The 19,925-nt window shown below is 37.5% G+C and overlaps 1 protein-coding gene across 2 annotated transcripts in view; it reads right to left on the reverse strand.

Annotated features, from left to right (window-relative positions):
• Positions 1–18,495, reverse strand: part of CPN60ALPHA2 (TCP-1/cpn60 chaperonin family protein) — a 28,107-nt gene extending 9,612 nt beyond the window's left edge. Inside the window, exons 1-8 of one of the 2 annotated variants that reach the window (XM_089146767.1) lie at positions 18,388–18,495; positions 18,091–18,304; positions 8,677–8,798; positions 8,366–8,573; positions 8,103–8,248; positions 7,330–7,636; positions 6,804–7,054; positions 3,020–3,220 (exon numbers count right to left, since the gene is read on the reverse strand). In XM_089146767.1, the coding sequence (XP_089002893.1) occupies positions 3,020–3,220; positions 6,804–7,054; positions 7,330–7,636; positions 8,103–8,248; positions 8,366–8,573; positions 8,677–8,798; positions 18,091–18,304; positions 18,388–18,447 (1,509 nt within the window). In that variant the 5' untranslated portion in view covers positions 18,448–18,495. The remainder of the gene's footprint in view (positions 1–3,019; positions 3,221–6,803; positions 7,055–7,329; positions 7,637–8,102; positions 8,249–8,365; positions 8,574–8,676; positions 8,799–18,090; positions 18,305–18,387) is intronic. The other variant, XM_089146768.1, reaches the window with a different exon arrangement.
• Positions 18,496–19,925: the final 1,430 nt, after the last annotated feature.

The following is a 19,925-nucleotide window of genomic DNA, read 5'->3' on the forward strand; positions in this document are numbered from 1 at the left end:
GTTTCTTAACCAGGGGGAGACTTCAGCCAGTATACCTGAGGACTATAATCCTCCCCCTTCGTTCTGAACCATGTGAAGAACCTAGCCTGGGGGAGCTGTGAAATACACTGTTGAGGTCTTTCAAAACCAGATTGACCAGAATAAGGAGGTGCAGACTTATCAGAGGAAGAATTACAACCGGCTAAAGCAGGTGGAGAAAGGTGACACGTTACCATTTCAGTCGCCTACTCCAGAATCAAATTCTACTGTTCCCCTTGAGTTATCTTTTCTGATCTTCCTATTGCTGTGAGAAAAGGAGTTAGATCTTGTACTCAGTATTCCATAGCTAAATATGTCGTATATGACTCTTTATCTGACTCTTACCGTGCTTTTATATCCTCTCTATCATCTATATCTGTTCCTAAAAGTTGGCAGGAAGCCTATGTTAATAAGAGATGGAAGGTAGCTATAGTAGAGGAAATGCAGGCAATGAAGAAAAATGATACTTGGGAGCTTGTTACACTTCTTCTAGGAAAAAAACCAGTGGGCTGCAAATGGGTGTTTGTGATTAAACAAAATATGGATGGATCGGTCAATTGGTTTAAGGCAAGACTAGTTGCAAAGGGGTTTACGAAGACCTATGTGATTGATTATTAGGAGACTTTTGCCCCTGTTGAGAAACTGAACACTGTTAGAGTCCTATTGTCTGTAGCTGTGAACAAAGACTAGAATCTGAACCAACTAGACGTAAAGAATGTCTTCTTACATGGGGAGTTAGCGGAAGAAGTCTATATGGAAATCCCACATGGTTTCTCTGATGACAATACTGTAGGAAAAGTTTATCGGTTGAAGAGATCAATTTATGGGTTAAAATAGTCTCCTAGATGCTGAAGGCAATGACTTCTATTGGGTACAAGCAAAACAATGCTGATCATACACTATTTGTCAAGAAGTTAGTTACTAACATCACATTTCTCATTGTTTATGTGGACGATATTGTCATCACAGGGAATGATGGTGAAGAAATTTAAAGGTTGAAGAACTTTTTTTGGTAGAGAGTTTGAGATTAAAGATCTAGGGAAGTTACAATACTTCTTAGGGATTGAGGTGGCTCGATCAAAGAAGAGTATATTCCTATCCCAAAGAAAGTATGTCCTAGACTTATTACCAGAAGTGGGAATGTTGGGGTGTAAAGCAGTTGATACCCCTATTGAAGCTGGAGCTAAACTTAAAGAAAAAGAGGGAGAATCAGTGGACAAAGGAAGATACCAAAGGTTAGTAGGGAAGCTTATTTACTTGTCCCACACCAGGCCAGACATCGCCTATGCAGTGGGGATAGTGAGCCAATTCATGCATAATCCATATTCATCTCATATGAAGGCTGTTACTGAATACTACAATATTTGAAGGGAACTCCTCGAAAAGGAATACTTTTGTCAGATAATCTAAGAGTAGAAGCATACACTAATGCGGACTGGGCAGGATCTCCAGACAGAAAGTCAATTTCAGTTTACTGTATCTTTGTTGGAGGTAATCTAGTTACTTGGAGAAGTAAGAAATAGAATGTGGTAGCTTTATCCAGTACTGAAGCTGAATATAGAGCTATGGTTCGTGGAGTTTGTGAGCTACTATGGTTGAAAGGCTTGCTACAAGATATTGGAGTCCAAGTTCCAAACCCTATGATGCTATATTGTGACAACAAGGTTGCTATTAGTATTGCTAATAATCTTGTACAACATGATCGAACTAAGCACATTGATATTGATAGGTTTTTGTCAAAGGAAAGTAGGAACAAAGGCTTATTTGCATGCCTTTTGTGAGGTCCGGAGACTAAGTGGCAGATGTTTTCACTAAGGGTTTGAAAGAAGGAGATTTCCTTCTTATTGTAGGTAAGTTGGGCATGACTAATATCTATGCCTCAACTTGAGGGGGAGTGTTGGTTGAGTTCTACTAGGAGTCCAATTCTATTAGAGTTTTTATTCATGCAAATTTCTTGCTACCCAAGTAAGGGTATTTATGTAATAGTGTACTTTTCACTTAATTATAAATAGAGGGTTTGAGATCACATTGATCAATAAGCCATTCTACCACAATCGACTTTCTCAATAGTATTGATGGGTTTTCTAAAATATTTCAAGATTTGAAACTGCCTACTACCATTCAGATGTTGGTTTCTTCAAGCCCTAAAAGGTATGGTGCTCCCTCCTGTTCTTTCTCCTCTTCGTAAATCTCTGTGTAGAAACGAAATTCATATGGAATGGACAAAAGCTCTGGAAGTTGCTAATTGAGATGCCAGATTTTAGGTTTTTACAAGCCCTAAAAGCGAAGGTGTTCATGAGATCTTTTCACATCCCCTCCTTTGTCTCTCTAAGACATCAGTTCCTTACAACTCCATTAGCAATGTAAAAAAGGTACCCTTCATAACCCCTAAAATGATTGAGACCTTTTTTTTTTGCTACTTGAATGTGACTTGGAAAAGGGAATACGTAAAATAATGCAGATAAAAAGGATAGAAACATCCTTTCAAATTTAAACTTAATGGTTCTAAAAAAAAGGGGACGTTTGTCAATTTTACATACTTGTGGGACGTGTCTGCTTTTCACTTATGCAGATAAAAAGGATAGAAACATCCTTCCAAATTAAAACTTAACGGTTCTAACAAAAAAGGGGACGTTTGCCAATTTTACATACTTGTGGGATGTGTCTGCTTTTCACTTATATATATTGGAGTGTCCCTGAAGTTCACCCTTTTTCTTTTAACCAAGTATCCTCTGACCATTTTTCCACTTCCCCTAAACCCTAAACCCTAAAAAAAAAAAAGAAGGAAATTTCCTAGGGTCCATGCCTCCAAGGTTCCTAGTTTGACTAATGATTTAATCCATATATTTGCTTCTTTCTTAGATAAAAGACCTACAAATCTGTTCCCACTAGTTCCTCATGCCTGAAAAAAGTAATAAAAAACCAAAAAAGGAAAAAAAAAAAGAAAGAAAAAGGCTATACGACATATATTTCAAGAACAAAGCGATAGAACTGGAGATACCTTTGCGACAATGTCAGCACCCATCTTCTCTTCTTGATCTTCAATCAAATCTTTTATGACACAAATTTGCTTTGAGAGATGTATGTATGTTGCTCCACCTCCAGGTGCTATACCTTCATCCATGGCTGCAAATGTGGCATTCTTTGCATCCTCAATTCTTAACTTCCGATCTTCAAGTTCAGTATCAGTATGTGCTCCCACCTGACTCCACACATATTTCTTTAGAATCAACATCAATATCTCAAGGAGAACAAAGGAGTTTGGTAGGTGATTTTTTCATCATCGCAAGGGTGTAACATTGACAATATAGAATGAAACAGTTACATCCTTATATTTAATGAGGCAAAAAACAGTTCAAATGAGTAAATACATCTTTCCTTTATCTGTGGATTAGGAGAAGAGCAGACAATGGAACATAAAATCCAAGAAAAAGGGGTTCTCTGCACCAACAGAAGTTCTTGTTCCTCTTACATTAGGTTTTTTTATGCATTTTTTTTTGCAGGAGAAAAAACAATTAATAAAACCATGTGACAGCATAGAAAACACTGTATGGTTTAGACCCTTTTTCCCAAAATTCCCTCTAGAAAATATTCTCCTGCAGATGATGTTTTAGATGTGAACATTTTACAACATGTAAAGTTTTTTTCACACTTTCATCATTTTTTTTCATTTTTACAACCCCCCCCCCCCCCAAAAAAAAAGGAAAAAAAGAAAAAAGAAGAAAAAAGAAAAAGCAATTAGCAAAATACCATATATTCCTTTTCCAGCTTTTTTTGTGGAGACAACGGAAACCTTATTTTTAAGCATAAAACAATACTGAAACTAAAATTTTATCGTAATTTGATTTACTTTTTAAAATTTGATCTTCTTTGACCATGTTTATTAACTCTGTCATCTACAAAAAATTCGACCGATACTTTGAAGATCTTGTATAAACACTTCTAAGTTTACTACTTAAACATGAATAAGTAGTTCTCTTCTTACTCTTTTGGTAATATAATTTGCTCACTTTAACAATTTCAACAATAAACTCAGCCTTATCCCAAATTAATGGGATCAGCTACACGTATCCAAAGTCAAACATAGCAACAACAACAACAACAATAAGTCTTGTCCCAACTAAACGAGGTTGGCTACATGGATTCTTGCCTTCCAATCAGATTTGTTTGAGACCACGCTAGATACAAGGCCTAAGCTATGCATTTCCTTTCTCACCACTTCTCTTAAGGTTATCTTAGGTTTGCCCCTAGCTCTTCCAGTTCGTTCAATATAGATTATATCACTTCCCCGTACAAGGCACTTCAAACAACTTATCGTAGTTTATCACTTATCTGAGCTACTCCCAAACCAGTTCTAATATGATCATTTCTTATCTTATCCTTTCTAGTTTTGCCACTCATCCATCTGAACATCCTCATTTCTGCTACACTAAGTTTCTTTATATGCTTTTTAACAGCCCAACACTTCACATCATAAATCACAATTGGTCGAATAGCAGTCCTACAAAATTTTCCTAGTGCTTTAAAAGGAATAAGTCAACCAAACAAAACCCCAGATGAACCTCTCCATCCACCCTTCAATTCTTTGAGAAACATCATCTTCTATATCACTTTTTTTATTTATGATTGAACCAAGGTACCTAAAACAATCGCTTTGAGGAATCTCCTCGTCATCAAGTTTCATTACCTCATCATCCGCCTGATCATGATGAAAGTTGCAAAATTAATATCCTGTTTTCGTTCTACTTAGTTTCAAGCATTTTGATTCCAAAGTTGCTCTCTATGATTCTAACTTGGTATTAACCCTTGGTTGTGTCTCACCTATCAACACAATACTGGTCAAAAAAGAGAAAAAAAAAAAAAAAAAAAAAGAGTATGCATCAAGGAACCTCGTCTTGAGTGTCTTTGGTTAATTCATTCATTATAAGTGCAAATAGATATGGGCATAAAGCTAATCCTTTATGTAGCCCAACTGTTATGCGGAATTCACTACCTTGTCCCCCCCAACCATTCTTACACTTGTCACTGAACCATCATACATATCCTTAACTATGTCCACATAATTGCTTGCAACATTTATTTTCTCTAGTACTTGCCAAATTAATCCTCTAGGTATTCTATAAGACCATACAAAGATCTTTCCTATACTCTGTACCTTTCAATAAGTCTCCTAATAAGTTAAATAACTTCCATTGTAGATCTTCCCGGCATAATGCTAAATTGGTTCTCTATAATTGTGGTTACTTGTCTCAAACAACTTTCAATTACTCTCCCATAATTTCACAGCATGACTCATCAATTGATGCCTCTATAGTTATTACAACTTTGAATATCTCCTTTATTTTTGTAAATTGGAACCATGATTCTTCTCTTCCATTCTTTTGGCATTTTCCTTGTACTCAAATCTTATTAACAAGCCAGCCCATAGGCTCTAGAGCTTTGTTTCATTGGGACCTTGTGCTTTGCCTACTTTCATCCTCTTTAGAGCTTTCTTTTACTTTAGACATTGAAATTGTCCGTATATATGTTTGAGAATTGGTGCCATGGCCAATGGTGCAATCATCGGGATCACATATATCTGAGGTATGTTAGTAGACTAAAGAAATAGATTTCCCATCTCTTCTTAACGTCCTCATCATGTACTAGTCCTTTACTATCTTCACTTTTAATACATCTAACATGCTTTGGATCTCTACTCTTCCTGTCTCTTGTTTTAGCTATCTTATTAAATAGATTTTCCCCTCTTCCTTCGTGCCTAGCTTATTATATAAATCTTCATACTTCTTCTCTCTGGCATTCCCTACAATTTCCTTAGCTTCATTTCTAGACAACTTATACATTTGTAGATCTCTACATCCCTAGTCCTTTGCCATGTCTTAAAACTAGCTTTCTTATTCTTAATGGATCCAAAAAAGCAATGGTAAAGCAAAATTAGAAGAATGAAAAAGGGATTTGGAAAATAGGGATGGGGAAGAAACAAAACATGCAAACTCAAAAGTGGAAATAAATAGAAGGATAAAAGATGGGGAAAAAAAACGTAAGTGAAACGAGGGCACAACTCAACCCATTAGCAGAATCTCAGCTAAATAGTCTCTCTATATGGATCCTTGCCTTCCAATAGGCTCTATCTAAAGTCATACTTGGTCCAAGATCTTTAGTACACATGTCCCTCACCACTTCTATGATCAATAAATTTCATTATCAAAAAGCCCAAAAGTAGACGGGGAAGAATGTACAAAGAGGGGAGAGAGCAGGAGGTTTTTTTCCTTCTTCATCAAAGCAGATGACTTTCCAAATCGAGTCCAAAGACCTAGAGTTGGAAGTCCACCTCCTAAAGTTACATTTCCAGCAGAGGATATGGACAGTAGCTTCAAAAACCTACCACATGGTCACAAATAGTAGAGCCAGAAAAGGATCTCAGAACTGACAACCACTCCCAATCAAATCCAGAAGGCCATCTAGAGAGGGACCAAATGGAAGCGGCTTTCCCCAAAGGGAATGGAGGACAAGTGAAAACTAGGTGGTTTACGTCCTCTAAAAGAACCGACACGGCAGATTTGTCACTTTTTAGACAACTTTTTTCTTCCAGGTTTCATCTGATTGCATCAGAAACAGTTCTTATGTGGTTTGAACCGATTGCATCTGATAACAGTTCTAATGTAGTTACAAGCAACCTCAGGATGGCTGCATAAGGTGTATCCACTGCAGCTAAATTATTGAGCTTAATTTCCTTGACAACACTTGCAACCAGAGAAAAATTTTAATGTTGAAGAAGAATTTCAGACCTTGATTACAGCCACTCCACCGGAGAGTTTTGCAATTCTTTCAGAGAGCTTCCTTGACAGGTATCCACTATCGGTGTTAGCACGATCCTTCTTTATCTGCGAGATTCGTGCCTGAATTTCAGCTTTAGTACTAGCGTGAGCAACTATAGTTGTTGAACTACTTGTAATAGTTATCTTTTGTGCAACACCAAGCTGATCAGATGTTGCTGATTCAAGAGTCAAGCCCAAGTCTCCATCAAGAAAGTCAGCCCCTGTTTGTTAGTGCAGAAAACAAGCATGATTTTATTGATTTAGTAGCGAAGTTGTTCAAACATATCCTACGATATATACATACATGGGGTAGCATCCATTCCACATTTTCTCACATGCAAAATTGATAGGACCATAAGATATGTTTGACAAAAATTGACTCAGTTCGATGATGATGGCAATAGGAATCAGTAAATCTCATTGGATTCCTAAGCAAAATAAAAACAAAATCCTAGTTATCTTGCCAACTAGAATGATGGAATCATGTAGAATTTACCAGTAATAACAGCAATATCTAGCAGAAGAGCTTTCTTTCCTTCTCCAAATCCTGGACATTTAACAGCAGCAACATTGATTGTACCTTGCAACTTGTTCATGATCAGCGTTTTTAAAACATCCATTGAGATATCTTCGGTGATAATTAACAGTGGAACACTGAGCTGAATTGTCTTCTCCAGTAAAGGAATTATCTCCTCGACTCTTGAAATCTTTTGGTCAGTTACCAGAACTTTAGCATTCTCAAACTCAAGAATTGATTTATCCTTGTCTGAGATGAAGTCGGGAGACATGTAACCCTTGTCAATCTGTAAAGCAAGGATGGCATAAACAAATTTGAAGAGGCAAGGGAGAAAAAGAGAACCCACACATTGGCTACTGTGAATCATTGCCAGCAGACCCACAGGTATGACAAGGATGGTCTACAAACAACACGATTTTATATGAAGTACATACATTTAAGTGAAACCGACAAATTAATGTGTCTCAAAAACAGAACATCAATGCGGCGATGGATACTGAAAAATCAAGCTATAGATTCCTTCGGATGTTAACCAGAAAACAGAATCGATGATTGAAAAATTATTCAATGGACTATCAGCTCACTAGAAATGCTCTAGCTGAAGAGGTGGAAAAAAAGAAAAAAAGAAAGAAAAAAGAGTCACACAACACTGTATGTCTGTATGTCCCCACCAGCACCCATAAAATGTTTATCAACCGTTTCTTGGAAATCTTTTTCAGTTATAACGTCGATAAAGTTTTACATACACTTACTTTCATTCCTTCTTCAACAACAACAGTAGTTTCACAAGTTGAAGAGGATTCAATGGATATTACTCCATCAGGGCCAATCTTGTCTATAACATCAGCAATTAAGTTCCCAATGAAGTCATCATTTCCAGAAGAAATTGAGGCCACAGCTGAGAAAAAGGAAAAAATGACAATCAATACTTTCTTCAACCTAAAAGATGCCAATCAGGAAAGGAGGGGAAAAAATGGAAAAGGGTGGGGGGATACTATATAAGGATAAGCATAACCTTTGATATCTTCCCTTCCCTTTATAGGGATGCATTTGGTCTTCAGGACCTTGACCAGTTCCTTTACAGTTTTATCAATTCCTTTCTTCAGAGAAACAGGACTAGCCCCAGCAGCAACAGCCAATGCACCAGACATAATCATTGCTCGAGCCAAAATGATTGCAGTTGTAGTACCATCGCCTGCTGTATCATTTGTCTTTTGTGCAACCTGTAATTATGTCAATTTATACGTAAAACATTATTTTATGTACAATGGAAAGAGTATAGACACAGAAAACATGGAAACTAACTGCAAGGTAGACACACATAACCTCACGAATAAGAATTGCTCCTATATTCTCAATTGCATCCAGAAGCTCAATACTCTGAGCAACTGTTACTCCATCATTAACTACTTTTACAGATCCAGGCTCATCTAGAACAACATTCCGTCCTGACAGTTACATCATACATGGCAAACCAAATTAGTTATTTCTGGAAGTGGCGCTCAGAGAGTACTAGTGAATCCAGATACAGCAGCATGCTAAAAGAACAGATAATGTAGAATCCATTTACCTTGGAAAAAATAAACAAGTACCGTTCTTTGCCAAAACTTCATTTAAAGACCCATGTCTAAAAGCTAAAAATTCCAATCAGACAAATCTTGACCCCTTACACCTAAAAACAGAAACCTACCTATTTGCCACAAGTATTACAATGTTGTGCAAGTAAAAGTATAAGGTGGCATGAGAAATTATAATCAGAACCATTTAGAACAACATCAAGTAAATAACAAGACAAAAATCCAACAAGTAATCCAGTGAGTACAGTAAGCTAGAGTGCAATGGAAGCTACATAAAGCTAAAACTACAACCAAACACAGTTTAAAAGAATGATGTATGTACAACAATGTTGTTTGAATTTATGGGGACCCATGTTCCTACATTCCCATGGTAGGAACCTTATCCCACCATGCCCACTTAAAATGCTAACAGCTGCCACATGGCAGATGGTGAACACAGTGTTCATCTACATTCCCGTTTACATGTCAAGTCTCAGCCTTACCGAAGTTTGCTGCATAGTGAAATAGAGCTATGAAAATCCAAGTGCACAAGAATTGGAGTATTGTAGGCATGCGTGGGATAAATTTTTGGAGGGTTTTTTTTTTTTTGGGGGAATAAATTGGGGGGGGGGTATTTAATTAAATTTCACTATGAAATTTAAGAAGTGGCTAACCCAAACAGGTCATATGGTCAGAATAGCAACAACAACTTTCCGTAAGGCAAAAGTGGCATGATTATAAATCTCAGTTTTGCCAAAAACTGAGGAAACTGATATATGTTGCCGACTAGTATGTGGTTTCAATAGAAATCAACCATATATCGGTAGTCCCAATCTGATAAACCATGCCATATATATACACTTATTCCCATCAAAACTTGGCAAAACCTGGGAGTTTGGAACCAAAACTGGTTGAAGCACCTTATTCATGCCAAAGGTTATTTACACACCGACTGTAAACGAGCAAACCCCAAAATAGATTTTCGGTTGTAGCTGAAAATTTCAACTGCAAGAATTTTAGCATGTATAATCAGCTTAGGGACTAGAAGGAAATTCAGAAAGAAAAAGAAGTATAGAAGACAAAAGGAGTAAAAGAGGAATATTAAAAAAAAAGAAAGAAAAAAGAAGAAGGAAAACTTTTTCTTTTTTGAGGTAAAGAAACGAAGTGAATTGGAATTGTAATTGGATAACCATTAATGTTTTTGAGAACCATTTGAATCAAGTAGCAATTCAAATGGTTCTCAAAAACGGAGAGAAGAGGGAGACATCTTGTATGTATGTGCTTTGGCTCTCCCCTTGTACTTTATTTATAATGTAAAATCAGTTTAAAAAAGTTACTAAACTGAGTTACAGCAAAAAGGAAAATCACATATCACATAGAATCTCCCAAATCTACTAAAAAGGAAACTATCCTAAGAAGATTTTACATTGCTTTGCAAGTAGCCAATAGATGTTACTGCCTTCTGGAGACATCCAAACTAGCACCTAAGAGATTGCTTCAGCTCATAAATAGAGCTATTCAACCAACACACTTTCCCTGTTGTACTGTTGTCAAAGAAACATGTGGAATTTCCATGTAGACTTCCTCCTCCAATTCTCCATGTAAAAAGGCATTCTTCACATCCTTGACGAAGGTTCCAATCTTTGTTCACAGCTACAGACAAAAGAACTCTAACAGTTTTGTGTTTAGCAACAGGGGCAAAGGTCTCTTGATAGTCAATCCCATATGTCTGGTTAAACCCCTGTGCAACAAGTCTAGCCTTCAACCCATTGACTGAACCATCCATATTCTGTTTGGCCACAAACTCCCACTTACAACCCACTGGTTTTTTCCTTGGAGGAAGAGTAACTAGCTCCCAAGTATTATTTTTTTCCATTGCTTGCATTTCCTCTACTATTGTTGCCTTCTACTTTTTATTAGCATAGGCTTCCTACCAACTTTTAGGACAAAGACAGATGAAAAAGATGATATAAAGACACGGTAAGAGTCAGACAAATAATCATAAGAAACATACTTAGCTATGGGATGTTGAATACAAGATCCAACTCCTATTCTAATAGCAATAGGGAGATCAGAAGAGGATACGTCAGGTGTTGTAGTAGGATCTGGATTTGGAGCAAGAGACCATAGTGGTAATATGTTAATTTTGTTTACCTGCTTTTGCCGAATGGGAACCTTCCTCTGAAAAGTCTACACCTCCTTATTTTGGTCAATTTTGTTTTGGAAGACCTCAATAGTGTTTCTTATAGGAGTAGTTTCCCCCTGATTAGGGTTCTCCAAGGTTCAGGCAGAAGAGGGGAGGAACTAGAGGCCTCCGGTATGCTGACCAATGTCTCCCCCTTGACAAAAATCTCTTCCAAACCTTCTAAGTCATGTTGTGATGGTGGTTGAGAGTTTACATATGTGATAGGAGGGTCCAGAGTTGGAAAGAACACCCCTCCTCAAGGACCCTCCCCCTAGCGAGGTGTATAATAGGGACAAGATTCATTAAAAATTACATCCATAAACATTATGGTCCTCCAGGAAGGAGGATGATAACATTTGTACCCCTTTTGAGTAGTAGAGTACCCCAGAAAAATGCAACATAGACCTTGAGGTGCCAGCTTACTCATTTGGGTTATATTCCTAGCACAACACATACAACCAAAGACCTTTGGGGGAATAATAAACGAAGAATCTCCTAGAAGAATTTCATTAGAGCACTTAAACCCAAGTATCCTACTAGGCATCTTGTTCATAAGGAAAGAGGCAGCGAGGAAAGCATAACTCCAGTATTGGTATGGGACATTTATGGCAATCATAATAGAATGAACTATCTCTAATAGACACATGTTCTTTCTCTCAGTGACCCCATTCTAGGCAGCAATATCATTACAACTGGTCTGGTGTATTATGCTAAAGTTAGACAAGTATCTCTGAAACTCACCATCAATATACTCAGTGCTATTGTCACTGCGAAGGATCTTCATTACCATTGAATTGAGTTTTAATCACATTATGAAGATCTCGAAAACATAAAAAACTTCATTTTTCTATTTTAAAAGATAAATTCAAGTGGAACGAGAATGACATTCAATATAAGTAATGAAGTATCTATGGCTAGTAACAGACACACGTGGCCAAGGCGCACACACATCATTATGAATTAACACAAAAGGAACATATTTTCTAGTATAAATGGAATGTAAATAGGTAGAACAAGTCTGCTTAGCAATAATGCAAGCCTCATAAAAATTCACCCTTATTACAAGAAGAAACCAAATCTGGAATAACCTTTTTAAGAGTTCCGGGGGGTTGACCTAGTGCCACTGGTGAATGTCAAACAAAATCGAATGAACCCGATGAGGAGAAGCAGTCATAATAGAAGTAGATCCTCCACCCGCTTTTGGCAGTCATAATATAGTCCATTATCCAGCTTACCACGTCCAATTTCCTTCCTCATTACCAGATTCTAGAAAACACAATATGAAGGAAAAGATGTCACGTTGCAATTCAAGTCATTTGCAAGACTATTGATGGAAAGCAAGTTAGTGGAGAAGGATGGAACATGCAAAACTTAGGACAAAGTAAGAGAAGTTGAATGCTAAATGGACCCTTTTCCAGCAATGCAAGAATAAGAGCAATTAGCAATACGAACTTTATCCTTCTGAGGTAGGGAAATAATGCAAGAAAAAAAAGGAAGAACCTGTTATATGATCAATAGCCCCAATGTCAATGATCCATCGAGCATAAATATGAAACATGGAAGTTCGTAAAAGGTTTACTTAATGTAGCAAGATAGGAATTGGTATGGATATTGGAAGGACCAGCAGCAATAGAGGTTGCACCAGCAGTAGAAGACTATATAATACATCGCAGAGTAAGCTAATTCCTCCTGGGAGAGGCCAATGCTTGTAGTAGGTGTTGGAGGAACAGTCTCTGAAAGGTTGGCCTTTGGTTTGCCCCTTTGTTGAGCCCCTTTTTCTTCAAAATCAACAGGCTTCTCATGACGCTTCCAACAATTAGCTTTGGTATGATAAGGCTTGTGGCAGTGCTCACACTTAACAACCTCTTTAGCCTAGTAAGATTTGGTGCACACAGATTGAAGAACAAATTTCTCCACAATAGGAGAATGAAGTATTGCAAGAGTGCAAGACGATGACTTTTCTAACACTGAACAAGAGCATAGAATTATTCCAGTGTAGGAACGGGAGAACAACTCGTCACTTACACCCTAATTTGATCATATTCCATAGTATAACCAGCTAGGAAATCACAGACCTAATCTTGTCAACATGCTTCTTATAGACAACCACTTCATCAAGGATTCAAGATCCTTGGGGTGATAATCCCCATAATGATCTAACTCTTGCCAGAGAGATCGCAATTCAACATATTATTGAGAGCCACAATCAACTCCTTCTAAGTAGTCGTATGAAGTTTCTTTTGGAGCAAATAGACTTGTGCATCATTACCCAATTGCCCATATGTCTCTACAATAGCCTTCTAGATCTAGGCAGCAGTGTCAAGCAACAAATATCCACAGGTAAGGCTTGAATGCATGGAATTTAGACGGAACGACATGATGCGAGAGTCATTTGAAATCCATTTATCCTGAGAAGTGCTTGCAGTCGTAGGCTTGCCTGTAGTGCCCGTAATACGTCCAACAAGGCCTCTTCCAATAATAGTCAGGTATAAAGGAGACCAAACCAAATAATTTGTCCCATCAAACCGTATTGAAGGAGGAAGAGTAGGGTAATGTTCGAAGCTAGCGGGAGGAGTAGTACCATCGGTGGTTGTGATATTTTCAAAAAACTTCTAGTTGTTCTTCAGTCTTCTCCCTTTCAAAACAACTGAAACATTGCAAAATTGAAAAGCCTAACCACACAAATAAATCTAGGGATTCATAGGATAAGGAACAACATCAATTTGTTGTTCTTTTTATTTATTTATTTATTTATTTATGAATTATCTCAATAGGATGCATGGTTTCGGGTTCAATGCGTTTCGGAGTAGATCTAGTTGGGTTGACGGGTTCAATGGCTGTTACGAGGGTTTTATATGGTTGATTCAGAAAAGGAGCAATACATAGTTTTGAGGTTCGATGAAGAAGATGATGGTGGAAGTGGAAGAAGATGATGGCAGAAGTGTCGATCGTGGAACAAGATTTTTATTCCTTTTCTTTGGTTGCAGTGATGGTTTCTTTTGAGAGGAAAAACAAAGAAGGCGATGGCGATGGTTTCTTCAGGTTTTAGGTGGCGGAGGCGATTGGTTGCAGGTGATGAAGAATTGGTTAAAGGCGAACGATGGTTCTAGTTATGGTTTTTTGGAAAGTTGCAGGCGATGGGTCTAGTTGCAGGCGGAAGATGGTTATAGTTTAGTGGAAAGTTGTAAGCGATGGTGCTTTAGGCAATGGTGAAGGAGAGACAAGAGTTGCAGTGGCAGAGGGTTCTATTGCAGTGATGGTGTTTTCTTTGATTTTCTTATTTCTCTCTCTTTTCTTTTCTTCCCTAATCGACTTTTAGCTCTAATATCATGTTGAGAAAATCGATTGTTGTAGAATGGCTTGTGGAATCAATGTAATACGCAAGCCCTTTATTTATAATGTTATGAAAAATAAAATATTACAAGAATGCCCTTACTTGGGAAACAAGAAATAATAATAAACAAAGGAATAGACCAGACTAATACTATTATAACAGAACCAATCTACATTAACAAATTGGGCCTTATAAATAGGACTAAATGTTTTGTACGTTGAGAGCTTAAATAAGAGAAAGTGTGGGGGTTTGCTTGCTTTTGGATAAAAAAAGATGTGCCCGGAAGTCGGAACAAAAACAGGCAAGTGATATAGTCTGACCCATAATTGATGCATATGAGTGCTACAATTCAATAAATAGGTGGAATATGATATCCTATTTTCTTTTGTTGTGCAAATAGTTAAGATGTATCATGTTCCTTGAACCGAAAAGAAAATGGCATGAGACTAAATAATCTGCTGTTCAGTGATTAGAATATCTAAATGGAACTGTTGTTTATATTCTGGCATTGTTAGATTGGAAAAAAGAAGAAGAAAACAATGCCCAAAACCTATACTTACTGAATTTAAAATTTATAGATTTTTCTTTATCTAAATGTGGAACTTGTATTTGTCATTGTGTCAATTGTGCTGAACTTTGAACAAGGCTGAGTAATAGCAGAATAGAAAGGGTCAAAATAGTATAGGAATGGAAATGAACGTAAAAGGGGGAAAAAGCTAAAAATGTTATAGTGCTAAAAAGCACAACTTCTATAAAACCTCATATTTGTTGTACCCAAATGGGAAGGCTTGAAGCGAGACTGAAAAATGAAAAGATAAAGACTAGACCAATATTAGCTGCCTATGGAAGATACCTAGTCTTGTGCCAAGATTGAAAAGGGGATCTCCAAGTGCGAACCCCTAAGACTGCGACTGATGCCACTTATGTGGTTTAGACAGAAGGTGTCCTCTACACAAGCATGGTAGAAGATCTCGCTCGCCACCTTAAAAAATTGAGATCTCGACCATCTCAGCTAGACCTCAGTCGAGATATGAGATTTTTGGCATCAACTCGGTGGGTTTTTGGGTCCCAATTGGGTTGAAACTCGGTATTAGCCTATTAAGGCCTTTTGAACACATTTTTGGTCTTGCATTTGTCAGAAAACAACCCCAAGTATGATTTCTAAGTCTACCCATAGTGTAAAACCGAAATATAGTAGGATTAGGGAATGCAAGGTTATACAACATATAATATAGAACCTTTAAGACATATAAATGAAAAGAAAGTGTATCGAATGCATCAAATAACCTAAATGTCATCAAAATTTCATTCATATGAGTATCAAAATCTCAATTTTCAAGAATAGAATAATAAAATTATATAACCATTAAAAGTTCTATATAAGTCATTAAATCATAAGTTCATAAGACAAGCAGAGAATGATTAATCTTCCTTTGATGTTGTAGACGTGCTAAGAGTAGTTGCAAGTGAAAATCCAACAGAAATTCACAAAAAAAGGGCAATAATTGAGAGTTCCAGCGAGATATGGCGAGATCTCAAGAGAGATATCCCAACTCTTTGCTCTTTGCTCTTGATTTCCATCTCATCTCTCTTATTTGAAAAAGCGAGATATCTCGCGAGATCTCACCGAGGTCTCCCACCATGGTCACACAACAAGATATGAATTTGCTTCCCTCTCCAAGGCTGCTGAAGCTGTTTTAGTTTAATGAAGCAAAGTTGATTATCTATGGCAAATCTGTTTCTAGGAGTTGCATGTGATTTGAATAAACTTTATCACTCCAAAGCCGTTTTAGTTGTCGTAGTTTCATAAATGAAGCAAAGTTCATCATCCATGTAAAGGTTCACAAAATTATCTGACCGATTTCTCCCCTAATTCTCATATCCATCTTTGACAGCTGTAATATGGCCGGATGGAAGAGGAAGACGGAGCACTGTCTGAGCCAAAAGGAATTTCTAGGGTTTCACAAGCTGGAACGAATGAAGGAAGAAGATGATTGTAAGGGTAGCAATGTCATCTGATTACTAACCTTTACTAGTAAGAGTAAGGGTTAAATGGCCATTTCATGATGACCCCTAAAAGATGTTTAACAGCATCAGTTTTGAGGACCTAAATTTAAGGTGTGATTTTTTAAGGGGATGCCTCATGGGGGGCTTGTTTTTCAAGGGGGTGCATGAGAACTCCTTATTTTAAAGCCTAAAAAATACTTTCTAACAGACCTATTTTAACTGAATCGTTGCATACCAAATAAAGTATGACTGGACATGGATCCTTCAATATGAATCAGATTTAAGCAATGTTTGAAAGTTTGGTTGGAAAGCTATGAGAACAGTTGGACACCGTGTTAGATTCAGTACTTCAATCCAAGGTTTTCATATAAATAATGACGTTTCTCAAAGGAAAAGGTTTTCTGTTCAAACATTTCACTAATTGCTTGAAGGTTTAAGAGGGGAAAAATCATGTGTAGGTTTCTTCTTAAATGCCCAGCCAATTTGGATGGGTTTTAACCCAATATCACTGAGAAGTAGAAACTCAATTTGGGCCCAGACTGCCACTGATTCTATCAAATCCATGCCAAGTCACCTATTATGTTGGAGAAGAAGAAGAAGAGTGTCTATGTCACCCTTTTTCATCATGTTTAAATTAGATTTGGATCACTTCTAGGCTTCTAGCTTTTTAGTTTAAATTGATATCGTCAAGCAATATAGTACACTTACAAGCCCCAGCTTCTATTAGGGTCATATAAAACATGGTCATTCCTTAATACTGAAGAAATTTAGCCCCCGGATAGCTTTATCAAGTTCACATGTAATTCAGCCAGACATGTATGATTTCTAAGTTTTTATTGGGTTTAATCCAATATTCACAGAATACCCAAAAGCCTACACCCACCATTTTTGTGAAGTGGAAAAGGCAAACCACATAAAACAAACTTTCATAACATCTAAAAGACTCCGCTCTTAAAAATATTTTAAAATTGGGAATGAGAAAGTCAGATATCTAAAATTCACCACTCTGGGCACATTACTAGATTCCCTACATAAAAGACTTCTTGTTGCATTGCATTCTTGTTACAAAATGTTTTCACTTTCCTTTGAATAAAATCAGTGACAGGTACATGTATAATAACCTCTGGTAATGTCCTCAAAGGGTTTAGATAATTCAAGCTTTTGGAGCACTGAACGTGGCCATTTTCCAGTCTACCTTCCAATACGATGGACTACATTCTATAGGTTGTAGGCTTATCTATGACTCCATTTTTTTTATGACCCTTCAAGGAATATGAAGGAATCTCACATCTTACCAAACATTCACTTGAGGCAGAAAAGCAAGAGTATCCGATACTCTATCAGCATGGCCGCAAACGCTTTACTAGTCTAACTAATAACCAGAGAAGCCATAAATGTTTACAATACAAAACCCCACCCCCACCCCTTCAGGGGGGATCTAACCAAAAAATAATAAAAACAAAAGCAGTTATGTTGTTTTGTTGATTGATGATGGGTAAGCTGGCCTTGAATCCTCAATATAATTGCTATTGTACACAAATGAACCCTAGATTGGAGGTAAATTTATCTTCCTGCTAATCAAATTCCATTCAGATGACTGAAGAATTCACAAGCTTTACCTAGAACACTACATCCACAGAGAAAGAGAAGCGGCATACCTTTCGGTCCCAGCGTAACCGAAACAGCATCAGCTAGCTTATTCACCCCAACTAGCAAAGCCTCTCTGCAATCTCTACCAACAGATATCCTCTTTGGTCCAGCTCTTATAGAAAATGTCCTTCCTATTTGAGTATTTCTCGAAAACCAGTTGACCCTTTCCGTTCCACTAAGTTTCTGCAGCAGCAAACATGGTTTGAAAGCATACTCTGAACTCTGAAGTAAGAAAATGTCATTGATTTGTCACAGGATAAAAACAAGAAGATCTCCATGGAAAGAGACTGAAGAGTTTAACTTACAGTAACGAAAGAAGCTCCTAGAGGGAAGAAACACGAGAAAGAAGAAAATGTGAGAGACATTTTCAGTCGCTGCCTTGTTCGAGTAAAAAATACTTGAACCGGAAGAAAAGAGGGTGTGAAGCAGGCAGAGCCTAATTCTTAAGGAGTCTGCAATTTTAAGTCGCACGTTTATCTTTATCCTTTGATCAGAACCGTTCAAGGTTGCGGATCACCGCTCGGGTCGTTTGATCATACGGTCCAACCAATTTGTCATTTTAATATTTTCCTTGGTTTGGTGCCGTTGTGAGTGGCGAGGGAGAAAATAAACATGGCCCACGAACTTGGCGCTCTTTCATTTTCTGTTTCAACCAAGAACATCTCTTTTTCCTTTGCTCTCGACTAGTTCGTTGACGAGAAAGCGATTTTCGGGAGAAACCTCAAGCCTAGAGCTTTGAGAGGAGATGGAAGGAATTTGAAGACGCGATAAAGGAGGACGTTGGCTGAGCTCTTATATTCTTGAAATCTCTGGAGGGTCTCCCAATTCAATCCGCTGCTTCTCCTACGCCGTGCTTTTATTTTGGATACGTGCTTGAATACCGGCGACATGAGGCTTGTGGGAAGTGCTTATGTGTTTCTTAATGACAGGAATTAGGTACTTATATTTTTCAACGCCGCCACTTCGTATTAATTGTTTAAATTCAGATACATTGGGTGGGAATTCGAGTGTTGATAGCGATAGCATGGTAGGACATGAACTGTTTGAAAAAAAAAATTTAAGGATAACAGCGAAGAAAACAAACAATTTATCTTTGGTTAATAGTTCATCGTGCTGCTGTGAAAGTCCTAAAAAGGGGCTGCAGTCTTAGTGGGGTTCTCAGGAGTATTGAGGAAGCGATAAACCAGCAGTCAAATGTATGCAAGATAATGATGAAGTTTCCTTGTTTCTGACAGTAGTAAGGTGAAGACTGCAGGTTGTTATATGATTTTGTATGCAAGGATTTTAATTGCCTTACAGAATTCCTAATCTCTTAACTGGCTTATCTTAACTGCTGGAGCTTCTGTTCGATTTGTATTCCCTAATGGGGTCCTTTATGCTTAATATAGGACAAGTTACCGAAAGTTTACAAGTTGTTATGGCATGGAGGGAAGTCAAAAGACATCATATAGCCAACCCCATAGTTAAAAGACGTCATCTAGCAAATGTAGACAAGAAACAGATTACACCACTGTGTGGATTCCCAAGTGGAAAAATCAAGGACCCCCATTGAAGCCATAGATCATCTGAACTGCCAAATGCAGCCCCTTGAGAAGAAGAGTGCCCTGAAATGGTTGGTTGGAGGAAACATGAACTGATATGTACTTTGTAAATTAGCTTTAGGGTGACCAAATCATTAATTTATTTACTTTCCAAACTTTGTTACTTCTAGGGTCATGAATCAACTATTTAATTATTTTATTTCTGTGATATTTGCCAAAATTCTTCACTCTATAGCACTTAAATAGCTTTTTGTTGGACTGCCTTATACTTTTGTGTTGGAAGTGGTAATCATTTTCAGATA

This window comes from Hakea prostrata, chromosome 2 (assembly GCF_041222555.1).
Source record: "Hakea prostrata isolate BN-2017 chromosome 2, UWA_Hpros_2, whole genome shotgun sequence".
Taxonomy (NCBI): domain Eukaryota; kingdom Viridiplantae; phylum Streptophyta; class Magnoliopsida; order Proteales; family Proteaceae; genus Hakea; species Hakea prostrata.